The sequence below is a fragment of the Scyliorhinus torazame genome, chromosome 13, assembly GCF_047496885.1.
Source record: "Scyliorhinus torazame isolate Kashiwa2021f chromosome 13, sScyTor2.1, whole genome shotgun sequence".
Lineage (NCBI taxonomy): Eukaryota > Metazoa > Chordata > Chondrichthyes > Carcharhiniformes > Scyliorhinidae > Scyliorhinus > Scyliorhinus torazame.
In genome coordinates this window covers 39,652,404-39,668,526 of record NC_092719.1, presented here as the reverse complement: position 1 = coordinate 39,668,526, position 16,123 = coordinate 39,652,404, and the positions used below count along the sequence as shown (strand labels likewise).

At 46.4% G+C, this 16,123-nt stretch overlaps 1 protein-coding gene across 4 annotated transcripts in view; it reads left to right on the top strand.

Annotated features, from left to right (window-relative positions):
• The window catches only part of LOC140387976 (voltage-dependent calcium channel subunit alpha-2/delta-1), an 890,358-nt gene that overhangs the window by 703,173 nt on the left and 171,062 nt on the right, over positions 1-16,123 (top strand). For all 4 annotated transcript variants that reach the window (XM_072471400.1, XM_072471399.1, XM_072471398.1 and 1 more), the window contains one exon: positions 15,588-15,656. In XM_072471400.1, the coding sequence (XP_072327501.1) occupies positions 15,588-15,656 (69 nt within the window). The remainder of the gene's footprint in view (positions 1-15,587; positions 15,657-16,123) is intronic.

Genomic DNA, 16,123 nt, shown 5'->3' with positions numbered 1-16,123 from the left:
TCAATTGCGTTGTGGGTCTATTATTTCAATCAAAATAAAATGACGCCATGACAACTGAATGGCTCCAATTAGGGAAACATAGAGTAATCCAACAATGAGGATCCAAAACAAAATGCCTTTCACCTTAACAAAAAGCAAAGTGAGTGACAGAATTGAGTTCAATTTAATTTGACTCCTTTTAATAAATTGTTAAACTTTTTCAAATACATTTTCAGCTCAGAATGATGTTGTGATATTTATCTCTGTACCTAACCTCCCCTTTATGAACATGTTGGAAATTGTTCAGAGCGAAATACTTCCACAAATGCACTTCTGGCAAAGAAAATATTAATGAAATATTTATCCTGAGAAAGCTCATCAATTACTATGTTTATTTACATCCATGTAAGACTGCTGTTTTATGAATGCAAGGGCACACAGAATTAACATGGGCCGTTCAACAGGAATAGCAGGGATACCATGGGCGGGATTCTCCATTACCCGATGCTGAAATTGGGAATGCCGATCGGGTGGAGAATGGCTCCCGGCGCCGAAATCGCGGCAGACGCAGGTTTGATGCAGGGTCGCGATGCTCCGCCCTCTCCAAATCGCCGTCATCGAGACGCACAGCGCGTGCAGTCGCAACATCGTTGGAATATCATTAGCGGGCTCACCCGCGATGATCCGCCTCTGATGTATCGAGTTCCCAATGGCGCAGGCCACCTCTGGTCTCAGCGGTCGAGAGCCTGCGAAGAGTGAGAGAGAGGGCATGCAGACAGTATCCAGCACCGCCACACTCGACCGAGATCTGTGCCACTGGCCAGGGGGCTTCTGCCAGGGCTGGGGGTAGTGGTGGGGTGGCCAGGATGTGGGTCGTGGGGTCGGAGTGGGTGGGTACACGGTCTTGTCCAGCCGGCGCCATCCTTTCCGGCGCAATCGGTGTATGTGTGGGGGATGTGTAGGTGTACATTCGGCTGCAGCTTGTCAGCCCTACATTGCCCAGCATGGACCCGGCGATTTTTCAATCGCTTTCTGCACGTTCCACTGGTGTTTCACGTGGCACCAGTGCTAGCCCCTCACCGGCAGCGGAATCGGTGCGGGTTTCGTGCCAATGTTCCCATCGTGGAGCACCATGGATCCTCCGTTGGCGTTGTCACTTAGCCTCAGGAACGGAGAATCCAGCCCCATGTACATCAATCAAATGAGGCACACAACACTGAGACCATAAACATAGCAATATTTGAAATAACACTTCTACTTCGAAACGGAACACAAAGTATCCCTACCTCACATGAAATTTATTTTCTTGATCATTGGTCACCCTTCTTTGTTTTCCTTTCATTTGACTATCACGTTTTTGATTTCTGTTTGAATTTTGAAATCTGCGCCTGGGACCAGGAAGATTGGCAATGAACGCCGGAAGATCAGTCAGTGATGGGTACATTAATCATACCCTTTAATAATCCTCATGATAAGGGGAATGGTGGTATTGTGATCTCCTGTCTGTTTGAGCAGTGCCCATCTCTCCTGGTGGGGCTGCCCTCTGGGTCTTCAACCTCAAGAACCCACCTGCCATCTTTAATTGGGTGGAAGAGGCAAACAATTCGGAAGCAGCCTCCTGGAGTGTACGCCTTTGACACATGCAGGGTCGGGATCCGGAAATGGTTCCATCTCCCAAAAATATTCAATCAGCACAACTTTCCACCTGTGTTGTGCTGTTGGGTTATTTCTCTTTCAATGCAATAAGTTAACATTTAATAAATATATCCACTCAAAGTGTTATTTGAAGGGTAACGTCAGTCAGTGAGAGTCACTGCCTTCTGCATTTCCTTTTATGTTCTCTTAAGGCTTACACCTGCCAGGTCACCTACAGGCATATTGCTTGTGACCAACTGGCAGCATTGCGAGAGTGGGGACTGCGCATTCCATTTTCTCTCCCTACTGCAGGTCTGTGGCCAAGGGGACAGAGGTTGAAGTTGATTGATCCATTAGTCTCTTTCCTATAGAAACACTGGCAGCACGGTGGCACAGTGGTAGCACTGCAGTCTCACGGCGCGGAGTTCCCAGGTTCGATCCCGGCTCTGGGTCACTGTCCGTGTGGAGTTTGCACATTCTCCCCGTGTTTGCGTGGGTTGCGCCCCCACAACCCAAAGATGTACAAGGTCGGTGGATTGAACACGCTAAATTGCCCCTTAATTGGAATTTTTTTTTTTTTTAAATGAAACACTGGAGAGACTGGTCATGGGTGGGGAGAATGTAGAATCCAAAGACATTTATTCAGTGCTGAATCTGGTGCTGTAGCCACAGTAACACTTCCTTTGTACATCACTGGTATAAAGCAACACTCAGCCACCAGCGACCAGTGGGGAGTATAGGATGCTGTTGAACAGCTGTTCAGGAGTTTACACATGCCATCTGTGGAGCCATGCGCTTTGCAGTTTGTCCCTACATGTTCAGCTCAACCTCTAACTCACTTGTCCTTCATGAACTACTCAAGTTATCGACAGCATATGGCATCTTGCATGACATTACTAATAAACAAGAGCAATCTCTTAATGAAATCATAAATACTGAGTTAGTACAAAAGATTAACCTCATTGCTTTTAGTCATGCTCTGAACCGGTTTAAAGTAAAGTGCTATTTATCTTATCAGCCACCTCATTCTTCATAATTCACAAAAAAGCTCCCCCCCCCTCCAACTTCATATTTATTCCCCCAGTTCAAGTTAGTCTTCCCTTTCTCTCCTTTTAAGAAATTGCCAAGCATTTTCCTAATTGCTGCATTTTCCTATAGGATACAAGGAACAATAACCAAATTTATTCAGCTTCAGATAACAGGCTTGACTGGAACAGTCCAGGATGTTTTAGGAATCTTTCCTTTACCCTGTGAGGATACTATTTTTGTTTAATTTGGTCAGCCTTTTGGGGAAACATTAACATGGAAAGATAGTGGGGGCAATTCTCCAATATGGAGCCCAAGTGTTTGCGCTATTGTGAACACCATCACGTTTCATGACGGCGCAAACCGGGCCCTAGTACGACCGATTCTGGCCCCCAGAGGGGGCCAGCACGGTGCTGGAGCAGTTCACGCCGCTCCAGCCTCCTTTCGTGGTGTCAAATGGGCGCTGCGCCAACCCGCGCATGCGCAGTTGGGCCTCGCCAACCTGCGCATGCGCGGGGGACTTTAGCACACCGACCCGACTCAACATGGTGTCGGTGTTCAGGGACCGGCCGCGCCAGAAAGTGGGCCCGGGGGGCAGAGGCCATCGGAGCCCCCTGGTGAAGGAATCCCCCCCCCCCCCCCACAGGCCGCCCCCCGACCGTTCGTGCAGAGTTCCTGCCGGCAGCGACCAGGGGTGAACGGTGCCGGCGGGACTCTGTCGTATCCGCGTGGCCGCTCGGCCCATCAGAGAATTGCGCCGTGGCGTCGTGGCACGGTTGCGACGATTCTCCGGCCCGGCGCGGGGCTCAGAGAATCGCTCCCAGTAAATCCAAACCACAGGATTATGTTTCTAATATTGTGCATTAATAAATACGCTGAAGGATCCAGATTTCACCCCATGGTTGTAAGAACATTGGTGGTGTTTTCTTGTGACGATTATTAATGCGATATTTTCCTTTACCAATTCTAATTTCCCTCCTGAAAAGATTTTATTATTTGCACAGTAATTAGGACATATCAAGTTACTCTGGTGTGTGCTTCAGTTGTAGATTAATACATGTGTGTTATATGGTATAATGTGTCTATTCTATCTTACAACTTACTGTGATCAGCACCATAGGAGATCCATTGATGTGTTGAATGAATACACAATTGTAAGAAGGGCTATATAAAAAAATTTGCTACCTGCATAATATATTATTTAACTATATTCCTGCCCCATATCTCTTCCAGCATTTTAACGCCCCCCCCCCCAACACCACCACCACCATTCTCCATGACCTTGTCTCAACCTTTGTCTAAGTATCTAATTATGGCTAACCTTAAGGTTTGGAAAAGTCTTTTTTTTAATTAAAATGTGTAAACGGGAAAGGCACATGCATCGGAGATTTCTAGTGAGAGGGATTAATATATACAAGAGTGAGAAAACACAGCCCTTAAGAGAAAGAGGGAGAGTGAAAGATTGAGAACAGTCAGACAATCGGAGGGTAGGGATAATGACAAAACTGTGAGGGGCCACACAGGAACAGAAAGCAAATCAGAAAGAGGGAAGAGGAGAGAGACGAAAGCTGCAAGAATGGAGGGTGTGAGAGAGAATCAATTGTTTTACTTGAATGCATTGAACAGTCTCGGAGCAATTCAACATGCTTATTCAAACAAACCTAATATTTTTGTGAAGACACCGTGATTTCTCCAGACATGAATAACATGGTTGCCATTCGTTTAATAAGCCAATCAAACATCTTCCTGATGGCAGTTAGCAACTCAACACAGGAGAGGAAGTCGGAGATCGAGAACTTCAACAAAGGAACGGAGATGGCAGGATGGTCCTTACGTGATTGGACCAGTAATTTGGAGACAAGAGTTCAAAGCCCACCATCACAGTTAGGGAACTTAATTTCAGTTATAGAAATAAATATAGAATCAAAAGCTGATATCAATAATGTTGACCATGGAATTACCACATCGTTTATCAAAACCTGGCCTAGGTGTGGCTCTAGATGTACACCGATGTGGTTGGTTCTTAATTGCCCTCTGAAATTGCCTAGACAGGCATTCAGTTGTATTCAAGAGAATGGCTCATCGCCACCTTCTAGAGGGAAATTGGGGACGAGGAATAAATGCTGGCCAGCCAGTGACATCCATATTCTGTGAGTGAATAATAAAAAGAAATATTTGTAGATGTTTTCACCAAAACCTTTGCAGAACATTGAACCGAAACAACAACTTACAAATCTAGTTGCAAGAGTAATTCATTCCTCTTATATTGACCATTAGAGGCTCCGATGGGCTCATTACATTTCCTCCCTTCCCCTCACCAGAATTAAACTCCCAGCCAATGACAATAAGCCTTTGGACATAATATGCTGTAATTTGCTGTAGGAGTGAGTCGAACGATCTGCCATTATTTATATTTGTCCTTGCCAGTTCAATCTTGATGATATTTTCTACCGCGAGTTCTGAAATTGTAAGGGAAACCAGGCACCTGGGATCTGAATGAACACAGTGAGCAAATGTGATTCTCCTTAAACAATTAGGTTGAGCAATTGTAAAATTAATGTTGGAAGGATTGCGAAGGAAGTATGAACTCGAGTGGGTGAATCTGATGTCAAATCGGGTGCAGCGAGGGAAATAAAAATGGAAAGAAAGGTTGGATTGGAGAGAAAATAAAAAGACAGAAAGGAAAAGAGAAATAAATGCTTCAATTTTATTAAATTTCACACTTTTAAAATTTATACAACATTTAGAATTCGACTAACAATAGTTGACTTTTATTGCCAGAGTTGTTCATTGGCAGTCATAGAACATAGAACATAGAAAATAACAAATAGCACATAATTAAAATCTCGCTCAGCTATTACAATTTTAAATAAATATGTACAAACCCCAAATGGCCCAAATAGGCTCTTGCATCACTTCAGACCAATTCTAATTTTCTGTGGTGAGTTTAAGACTGTAACTCTTGTGCAAATACAGTACGTTCACCGCACTTAATTAATTTCCGTGATGAGTCAGACCATGAAAAGCTAGTGACAGAGTGCTGCAACATGGACATCGACGTTTGGATTTCTTTGTATAACCAGGCATGTGCCCTCACCTGAATGAGCTGTGGGCATTTGCACAGAAATAATGGAGAGTGCTATTAACCTTGCCATTATTTTGACAGCAAGATATGGACCACTATCACTGCCAACTTTACAGTATGGCAGAAATATAATTGACTAGGAAAGTGGCGGCATCTGCATATTTCATTTAAATAGCAGGAAGTTCCCTTTCGAAACATGCAGCAGCAAACATTAAGGCTGGACTTAATACTGACAGGAATACATGCATCGCGTTTCTCCGAAATCGGCACGAAGGCCTGACGCCGGCGTCAAAAACGGCGCGAACCACTCCAGCATTGGGCCGACTGGAAGTAGTGGAATTTTCCGCACTTCCAGGGGCTCTGTGGATGCCGGAGCGGCTGGCGCCGAAGGGACTACGCGAGTCCGAGAATGCGCCAAAGGGCCGGCGTGATCCCGCACATTCGCAGAACTGCCGTCGTATTCTGGCGCATGCGCGGAAGGGTGTCTTCTCCGTGCCGGCCATGGCGGAGCCCTACAGGGGCCGGCGTGGAAGAAAGGAGTGCCCCCATGGCACAGGCCTGCCCGCCGTGCTGTGGGCCCTGATCACAGCCAGGCCACCGTGGGGACCCCCCGGGAGTCGGATCCCCCCGCGCCCCCCCCGATGACTGCCCCAGCCGACTTATCTGCCAGGTCCCGCCGTGTGGGACCATGTCTAATCCACGCCGGCGGGACTTCACAAAAACCGATGGCCGCTCGGCTCATCGGGGCCTGGAGAATTGCCGGGGGGGCCGCTGCCAACGGCCCCTACCGGCGTGGCGTGAACCCCGCCTCCGCCCGAAAACCGGCGCCGGAGAATACGGCAGCCGGGATTCACGCCACCCCCGGGGATTCTCCGACACGGCGGAGGTCAGAGAATCCCGCCCCTGGAGTCCACATGTGTACAGAGTAACACGAAAATCCAGAGTTGCTATCAGTGATTTTAAATAAAGTGGCAGCATGGTGGCACAGTGGTTAGCATTGCTGCTTCACAGCTCCAGGGACCCAGGTTCAATTCCGGCCTTGGGTGACTGCCTGAGTGGAGTTTGCACTTTCTCCCCTTGTGTGCGTGGGTTTCCTCCGGGTGCTCCAGTTTCCTCCCACAGTCCAAAGATGTGCAGGTTAGGTGAATTAGCCTTGCTAAATTGCCCTTTAGTGCCCAAAAGGTTAGGTGGGGTTACTGGGTTATGGGGATAGGGTGGAGGCATGGGATTAAGTAGGGTGCTCTTTCAAAGGGCTGGTGCAGACTCGATGGGCTGAATGGCCTCCTTCTGCAGTGTAAATTCTATGGATTTGAAGGGGGACTTGTAAAATTCAGCATGTGGCATGACATTTTATGTGGGCAAGTGAAGGTGTCCCCAAGCACCCTTGGATCTTGTGAGGCACTTAAGTGGCAAATTAATGGTCACATAAGGACCTCATCCCATCCCCACCACTATTTTATCCATAGCAGGGGGAAACCCATGCCGAGCAGGTAGTCTGACAGCTTTAATTATACTGGCTGGTTTTGGGCAAGTGGGGAAGACCTCCTTTGCAGGGCCTCTATACCCATCGCGATAGCCCACTGACCCCTAACCTAAGATCATATTTCCCTCTTTGGTCTCTTCCCCCAGCCTCTCAGACCCCCTATCCCTTTGGCAGGGCCTGACAGCCTGACTCCAACAAAATCCCTCCTCCCTTAACCTGGCATCTGGTTACAGCGATGATCATTGAGGACTGCCTGTAGTCCAAGAAGTGGTCACCACACCTGCCTGGCACTGCTGAGACTACTGAGTTGCCGGCCATCCAATTGGCTGGCAGCTTTTAAAGATGGGACGTCCTGAGGGCCGAATATCCTATCTCCAGCCTAATAAATGACTGTGGAGCAGCCATTCTTTGATTACTGATGACCATGACAGCCCTTAAATCCCAACAATCAGATAAAACAAAAACACCAAACCATGTCACCGTTTTCCTTTACAAAATCTGAGCATGTCAAGCAAATGTTTCCAGTTTAAGTTGTGCAGCCAAAATATCATGTGAAGATAAGGGCATTTAATGCTTCTCTTTTATTTTTAGTTGAATTTAATTGAACTTGAGTCCTGTGTACAGACTTCTTGTTGTATTGTAAAGATTAATTCTTATTGCCTACGCTTCTTGGCCCAATTAGAAAATACAAATGAGTAAAAGATGTAAAGGGGTCAGTTAGCTCAGGTGGCTAGAAGGCAAGGGTGCAGTGCAGAATATTGCCAACAGCCTGGATTCAATGTCTGCACTGGCTGAGACTGTTCTTAGGGCCTACCATGATTAGTAACCCTCAGCCAATGAGGAAGCTATACGAGGAGAGAGAGAAAATGATGAATGGCGGTATCCGCATATTATTTTTGTAAAGAATAACGGAAATGCAGTAACCTAGTTCCGTGTGCTCTGTGGTGCTGGTGTGTTTTGTTCTGTTGCAGAAATCTAGATGCTTAACCTTAAAAGGCGATGTCACATTTAAGGGCCGAATCAATTTTTACTGGTCTCATCGCTATTCTCATTAATATTTGAATCATTTTTTGATATCCGTACAAAAATAAAATCTTTCCGAGGATTGCCAAACTTTAAAACCTTTAAACTCTACCGCTGGAGTGAATGACCTTGCTCAATCTACCATATTGGAAGGGGAATTAGGGACCATTTTACTTTGCATAAATCCCAATTTATCATTTATAAAAATTGAAATGAGTCACTCCAATTAGCACTTCAAAAATGTTGGGGAAATTTAATCCCAGCTGATTGCTTTTCTCAGGCATCCATCGTAATAGCATTGGTCCGTTGTCTTTCATAGTCATGTCTACCTACAGCTTAAGTGAAATATCAACAAACTGTACTAACCAACCTACTTTCACTACAATGAAACCCTTGTTATCTCCACTTATCCTCAAGTATGTCAGCGAAAGGAGAATTGTTAGAGGTGAAGTGGAACCCCGAGGATTGTCAATTTATTGATGATCAGAAAATTGCAGGGGCATTTAGCAAGTACTTCACCCGTTACTAAAGAGAAGAATATTGGAGAGGAGAATTCTGCAGCGACTGAGAGCAAGATGAGCAATATTATAATGAATAACAGGCTGAAGTAAGACTAAAAAACCAAGCCAGACAGGACACATTACAGGGGTAGAGCTGACAGGACACTAACTCAGCTGTATCAGGCAGATTTTAAAAAAGAAAGCAAATTAAATTCTTCTATCAAAGTACATTGAGTTTATATCATAGGAGCAGGTAATGTGCTCAATAGATCCATGTCTGGTGTTTATGCTTCCTCCCACCTTTCTTCATTGAACCCCAACAATAAATTTATCGCTTCCCTTTTCCCCTCTATTTATCTAACTTCCCCTTAAATTGACTTTTATTCTTCATCTCAGTTATTTTTGAGGTGGCACATTCTGACTCCATTTACTGTAAAATCCTTTCTCTCAAATTCCCTATTGAATTTTATTAGTGACTCTCTAATATTTCTGGCCCCCAGCTCGGGTCTCCATGCAAGTGGAAACCTCTCCACTATGCCTCTCTTATCAAACCATTCCATAATCTAGAGGAAAGAATCCCAGTCTATTTAATTTTTCTTGGTATAACCCCTCAGCTCTGTAAATCATTCTTGTAAAATCTTTTTGCACCATCTTTAAAGCCTCTATATCCTTCTGTAATATGGAGACAAAAACTATTTACAGTGCTCCCAAGTGTGGTCAAACCAAGGCTCACTTGAAAATTAGCATAACCTCTTACTATTTAATTTTGATCCTTCCAGAAATGATCCCCAATTCTTTGTTTTTTAATGACCGTATTATTCTGTAGTGTTACCTTTCGTAATTTATGCAACTGTACCCCATTCATACTCTTATTATCCAAAGTGTATGTGGCCTCCACTCTTCTCGATATTAAAATCAACTCACCATTAAATGCCTATTCTGTAAGTTTACTGGCCTCTTCTTTACTACATTATTTACTATACTCCCCAATTTGGTGTCATCCACAAATTAAAAAATTGTACTTCTAACTTCCAAGTCCAAAATGTTGATTGAGTTGAAAATAGTGGTCCCAGCACCCATGCCTGTGGGACACCACTTACACCTTTCCTCCCAATCTGAATAACAAATTTTAATCCTTGCTCTCCATTTTCTGTCTTGTCTTTAGGTTGCTATCTACGTTTCTGTCCATCCCCTGACTTCACATAAATCTCTCTCTTATTGTCTTTGTATTATTACCTGGCTTTTTCTTGCATAATTTCTTTAATCATCCATTGTGTTTCATTATTGATGTGTTTGTTCTTGTTTTTCAGTGGAATATATTTATCCTGAACTCTATTGATCACTGTTTTAAATAATGCCTTCTGTTGTTCTATCTCTATTAGATTTACATTCCAGCTTATGTTCCCGAATTCTATTCTCCTCCCTCAAAACTAACTTTTTTGCAATCTTTGTCTTTCTTAGGCATTTTCAACCATTAATTTAAACCGTATTGAATTCTCATTACTATTGTCAAATGTTCCCCCTCCCCTTACTACTTCTACATACTGTAGATCATTTACTGTTACTGGATTCAACAGTGATTCCTGTTGGACTTATGAAAATGGCAAAAAAGTTGTAAAAGCTCCATTGTCTTTCCCCCTTCCCTACCTCTTCTTGTCATTTGGTTTGGGAGTAGTTGAAATCACCCATGATTTATATTTGATGTTTTTTGCTCATTTCATTGTTGGTGAATGTGATTCGCACTATTTTTGTGGATAGAGAGGGATATGCCATTGAAAGATTTAGAAACAAGAATGAGCATTTTGAAGTTGAGACTTTGGCAGAGCTGGAGCCTACGTAAGTCAGATAGCACAGGGGTGAGAGGTGAGACTTGATGTGAGTTAAGACCTTTGGCTAAATTTCTAATCTTAGCTGTGCTTTCAGAGGAGGAGTTGACCAGAGATGCTTCCTCAAAGTGAGACTAAGAAAATTACAAGCTGAAAATAACAGGCGTCATGTACATTCCCCAGCTAGGGCGGCACGGTAGCGCAGTGGTTAGCACTGTTGCTTCACAGCTCCAGGGTCCCATGTTCGATTCCTGACTTGGGTCACTGTGCAGGGTCTGCACGTTCTCCCCGTGTCTGCGTGGGTTTCCTCCGGGTACCCCGGTTTCCTCCAAAGATGTGCAGGTTCGGTGGCTTGACCATGCTAAATTGCCCTTCATGTCCAAAAAAGGTTAGGTGGGGTTACTGGGTTGCGAGGATGGGGTGGAGGTGTGGGGCTTAAGTCGGGTGCTCTTTCCAAGAGCCGGTGCAGACTCGATGGGCCAAATGGCCTCCTTCTGCACTGTAAATTCTATGATTCTATGGAGTAGGACCTCCGTCCTGGAGTATAGGGAGGGCAGTAATGGAAATGAGAGTGTCTTCCACTCTGGGATGGCTGGTCACCTGCAACCATGCGCTGCTCAGCTCAGTATGTTGCACAAGCAGCACGGCTATGGGAGCAGGCAGGAAGTCACCACCCCTGCCCTTAGCCTCAGGGAGTTGAAGGTGCAGGCTCCATATGTAAAGGGAAGCAAGACAACCATTGATTCACTGCAAGCCAGTGGAATCATTGTTACTGTTGTCCTCAGACCCTGCCAGAAGCAGTGATGTCACAGAGTAGACAACATGGTTCAGCGAAGCCTCCCTGCAAGTTCCCCTCCAGGCCATCCATAAGATCCTGGGTGGGTTCTCCAATAATGGGGCTATGTCCCCATGCCTGCAAGAAAACGCGCGCGAAACACTCTGGACTTACCTGGAGAAAGCCCAGGCTGATTCTCCAATTAGCAGGGGGCTAGCAGGGCCCCGGAGTAGTCCTCGCAGCTCCGGCTGCGAATACGGTGCCCTACACTTCCGGTCAGGGGTCCGCGCATGCTCACGGCGGCGGCCTGCGGCGGCCGCCCCGCGAGACATGGCCGACCCACACCGCGGACCGGCGCCAAGAAGATAGGCCCCTCCCAGTCGTGCGGATCGGTGGCCCCCGATTAGTAGCCTGGCCATCCTGGAGGCCCCCCCCCATGAATCTCCCTGCCCTCCCACCGGGGTAGCGCGCGCGGACTGAGTCCGCAGCCACCCCGCCGAGTTCCCGCCGGATGGAGCCATGAGAGAACCACGGCGACGGGAACTCGGCCAGCTGCACTTGGTGAATTGCCGCGGGGGCCTCTTTCAATGGCCCCCCAACCTGCGCCGCGTCGACTACGCATGTCCGATTGACGCCGATTCTCCGGGGACCAGAGTATCGTGGGAGCGGCGTCCGACCCGATCTCGGGTTTGACACCCATTCTCCAGCGATCGGCTCAGAGGCTCGGAGAATCCCGCCCCCTGTTTCTCAGGCACGGCAGCATGAGTCTCCGCTGTCTGACCAAGGCAGCCAGGACGGAGGTCACACCGGAAGTTTGCTTCCATGGGGCCCACAACAGAACACGTCTCCAGAGCCGAGAAAAGCTCCACCAGGGTAAGTGGCACTGTGTACTAACTGCAAACTGACACTCATAAGGGCATCGGCAGTATAAGTGTGCACTTTCACAGCGATGTCAGGCAGCAGATTGGGTTGCAGGACTCAGTAGTGGATGTGACATGTGCACGGAATATGTGCCAGCTACGTCATGCTCTAAATATTATATCAATTGCAGGACAATGTGTTTGTTAATCACTTACTGGGTAGAGTTCAGGAGCAGCAATAGGTATGAAATGTTCCTGAACTGCTCATGCACCCATTGGGATGACACTCAATCCTTCTGTCTGTCTGCAGGACAAAAATACTCACAAAAAGAGGGAGTGGTGCCAGACCGGTGGTGGATTGCCGGATATTTTGGTTCTCACCCCGTTCGGGGAGAAATCGGCAGAATGGGCCAAGGAGGACCGTGTCTGTGGCAATGACGGTACAGAACTTTCCAAGGAAGCCACTGAGGTTGTCTCCAGTCTGCAGCTGACAGAGTGAGACATTGTTTAGATCAGGGAGTTTGCTTGAACATCAGCTATATTCTTCACTCCAGGACCAGCAAGCAGATCAACACCAAGAAGAGGAGGCAGCCCATTCCCAGCTCCATCTCCACCACTGATGACTCAGAATCCTCAGAGGATGGACTGTCATGGCATTAACCTTCATCATCCACCAGCACAGATACATTCACCTCAGTGAATGCATGTTCTAGAATAGGCTCTAGGTCACAATACCATAGCACAGGTTCACAGGTAACCGAGGAAGTGACAGCCATGGTCTGGGACACTCAGAGGACTGTTGGAGACCAGGCCCCTGCTCAGCCCCATTCAGATGATGTACCTCTGGAGAGGCAGTGACAGGCAGAGGAACTTCAAGCAGAGGTTCCAGAGGCAATGAGCAGACTGGATCAAAGGCTGGATAGAGGAGTCTGTCCACCTTCTGTCTGCTGTCAAGGCTCTGGCATGCATGCGCTTGGCTGCCTCAATGGCAGCCGCCTTGGAGACCCTGGTCCAGCCTGAACACACAGTGGTTACTGCATATGCATTCGGACTTGCACTCATCGTCCTAGCCACAGGTGCAGTACAGTAGTGGCTAGGTGAGAGGGGGATGGGGAACCTTGACCTCCCTCCAGATGCCCAGACTCATCAAGGAGTCAGAGAGGTGCCATTGTACACTGACAGGGAGGAAGAGCACCAAGCAGGCACCCTGGGGATTCATCCTAGGACACTCCCAGGGTGCCCTGCCACTCAACATCCCCTCTGTCAGTGACCCCACTGCCTTCGGCAGGTCAGATCAAGTTGAGTGCACCTACACCTGAGAAAAGATCTTTAGCAAGCCTTGGGCCCTTTAGGCTTCAGACCATCAGAGAATTCCCGCCCAAGACGCCACACAGGCTGCCTCCACCTCAACTGTGGTTGCCAGGGCTGCACCCAAGTATAGTGGTAGAAAAAGAAAGGTAAAGATGTTTTGAAGGTACACAAGTAGCCCGGGTGTCCAAACACTCTGACGATCTTTCACATTTGTAAATATATATGCATTAAATATATATACAGTTGAGTATAATGTGCCCTGTTCAACTCCTCATTTAGGGAAAGATTTGACCTCATATAAAGGGATTGCAAACTAATGATATACAATGTAAGGGTTGGGGGCTTACCCCGTGAGGTGAGAGTGAGGAGGATGGGTCTGTATGCTGGACAGTTGAGAGGGCTGAGACCATCTGATTAAAAATACTCGTATCTGAGTGCCAGGAAGCACAGTTTATGCATAACATTGTTTGGGATTTCTTGCCCACTGTCCTGACTCATAGTGGGAGACAATGTGTGGATGTCAGAGCTCTCCAATATTGACCATTCTTCAGATAGGAGCTGTGCAATTGCTTGCAGCCAATACAATCATGACAGGAATCACAGGCAAACTCAATCATTATTCCTTCACCCATTGCGCAGCAGGCATCACCTCATAGCCAAGGCCGGTTTTCTCACTGGCCTTCAAGAGCTTTTGTTTACATTATTTGTAGTAGCACATAGAATATGATCATATTGTCCTGATATTTGGACTCTGTTGGATTGAAATTCATGTCGCGCAGACTGGGCTTACCTACCTGCAGGTAATTCAATGCAGCACAATGAAAATGAAAAGGATACAATGCAGGCCATGACACCAAAAATACTTTTTGTTTATTCATGCATGAAATGCGGGCATCACTGCCAAGGTCAGCAGTTACTGCTCATCCTTAATTACCCTCGAGAAAATGACCAGGAATACCACTAAGTGACTTGTTAGGCTATTTCAGCAAGCAGTTAAGAATTAACCACGGGCACAATCAAACCAAAAAAATCTGAGTCCTTTAAGCGCTGGAACAACCCCGCAATCTAACTACAGTCTGTTGCTATTTCGGGTCCTGGCCGCACTTCGTGTCGTTTCCTGCACTTAGGAGCTCCACCATTTTAAAATGGTGCCCCAATCTCTTGATCTCCCACAGGACCCCCGGACACCCTCAACACCCAAACTCACGAGTGAAGATGTCCTCGGGGCTCCCCCCGGAACCCACCTCACACAGGCAGGGCACCCCCGGGTCTGATCCCTGGCATGGGCAAAATGCCAGCCTGGCATCTTGGCACTGCCAGCTTGAAACCATGCTGGTGTCCCTACCAGCCTAGCAGTGCCACCTGGGAACCGTGGCAGTGCCAGATTGGCAGTGCCATCTGGGAACCATGGCAGTGCCAGATTGGCAGTGCCACCTGGGAACCATGGCAGCGCCAGGCTGGCAGTGCCAAGGTGCCCAGGAAGCTGTCCACTCGGGGCCTCTGATTGCCTGGGCGATCCCCCCCAAGCTAAAGGGCGCCCGGCTAGGTTCTCTTTGGCGAGGCCTTTCAATCCTGCGACAGCAGAGTTTAGTGGGTTTCTAAACTTACTTAACTCTGCGAGACTGGGTCCCGCCCATTGTGGGAAGTAAATTGTGCCCCACATTTCTGTCGGTCTGGAGTCACATATCGGCCAGACCAGGTAAAGGTGGCAAATGTCCTTCTCTAAAGGATGTTAGGGAGCCAGATGGGTCTTTGCGAAATTCCAATAGTTCCATGGTTATCATTATAGATTAGCTTTTATTTCAAATATATTCAATTGATAGAATTAAAATTCTCTGGCTGCCATGGTAGGATTTGAACTGGATCATTGGTAGGCCTCTGGATTATAGTAACATAACTACAACATTACCATACTTGAATGTTTTATGTATTTGAATAATTTTTGTTCATTTGAACCTGATGAATATGTTTTCAATTGCAATATTTTTACAGATATTCTAACCTGTTGTTGTTTCTATGTGTATCTATGTGTGTCTTGTATTCCTGTTTGTCTATATGTGCCTGTCACTTTGCCGTTACAATAGGAACTCGGTCTTGTTATCACAGGAACCCTGCCCGTCTTCAACTTAACTAAAGACGCTAGTGGAAACCAGGTATGTTGTCCAGGGCAAGAGTTTAATACGTCATTATTGTGTGATGTAGGCAGGTACTTATTATGAACTTTCATTTCAATCTTCGAAAATACTTGTAGCAATGATAGGATATCAAAATTATAATACTCTTCTATGAATTTTACACAGCACTAAACTGGGAGATGGCAACCCTCTGAAAAAAGTTAGAAATTCTAGCAATAACTGGAATAGATTTATTCAATTTGCCATTTGCAGCAAAAGCTTAGAATATGTGCATTGATCTGTACTGTTTTAAAGATCAGCTTGGAGCCTTTGTATTTTATGGCAGAAATTAATGCTTCAAATACAGTCCTTGTATTACACAATTTATTGTAGAAAATGATGCCCGTAGGTAACACAGACAATGAAGGCTGTGCAATTCTGAGTATTACAGTGGCTGGGTTCTGGACCGTTCATCCCCCTGATTCTTACAATGGTCTCACTTTTTA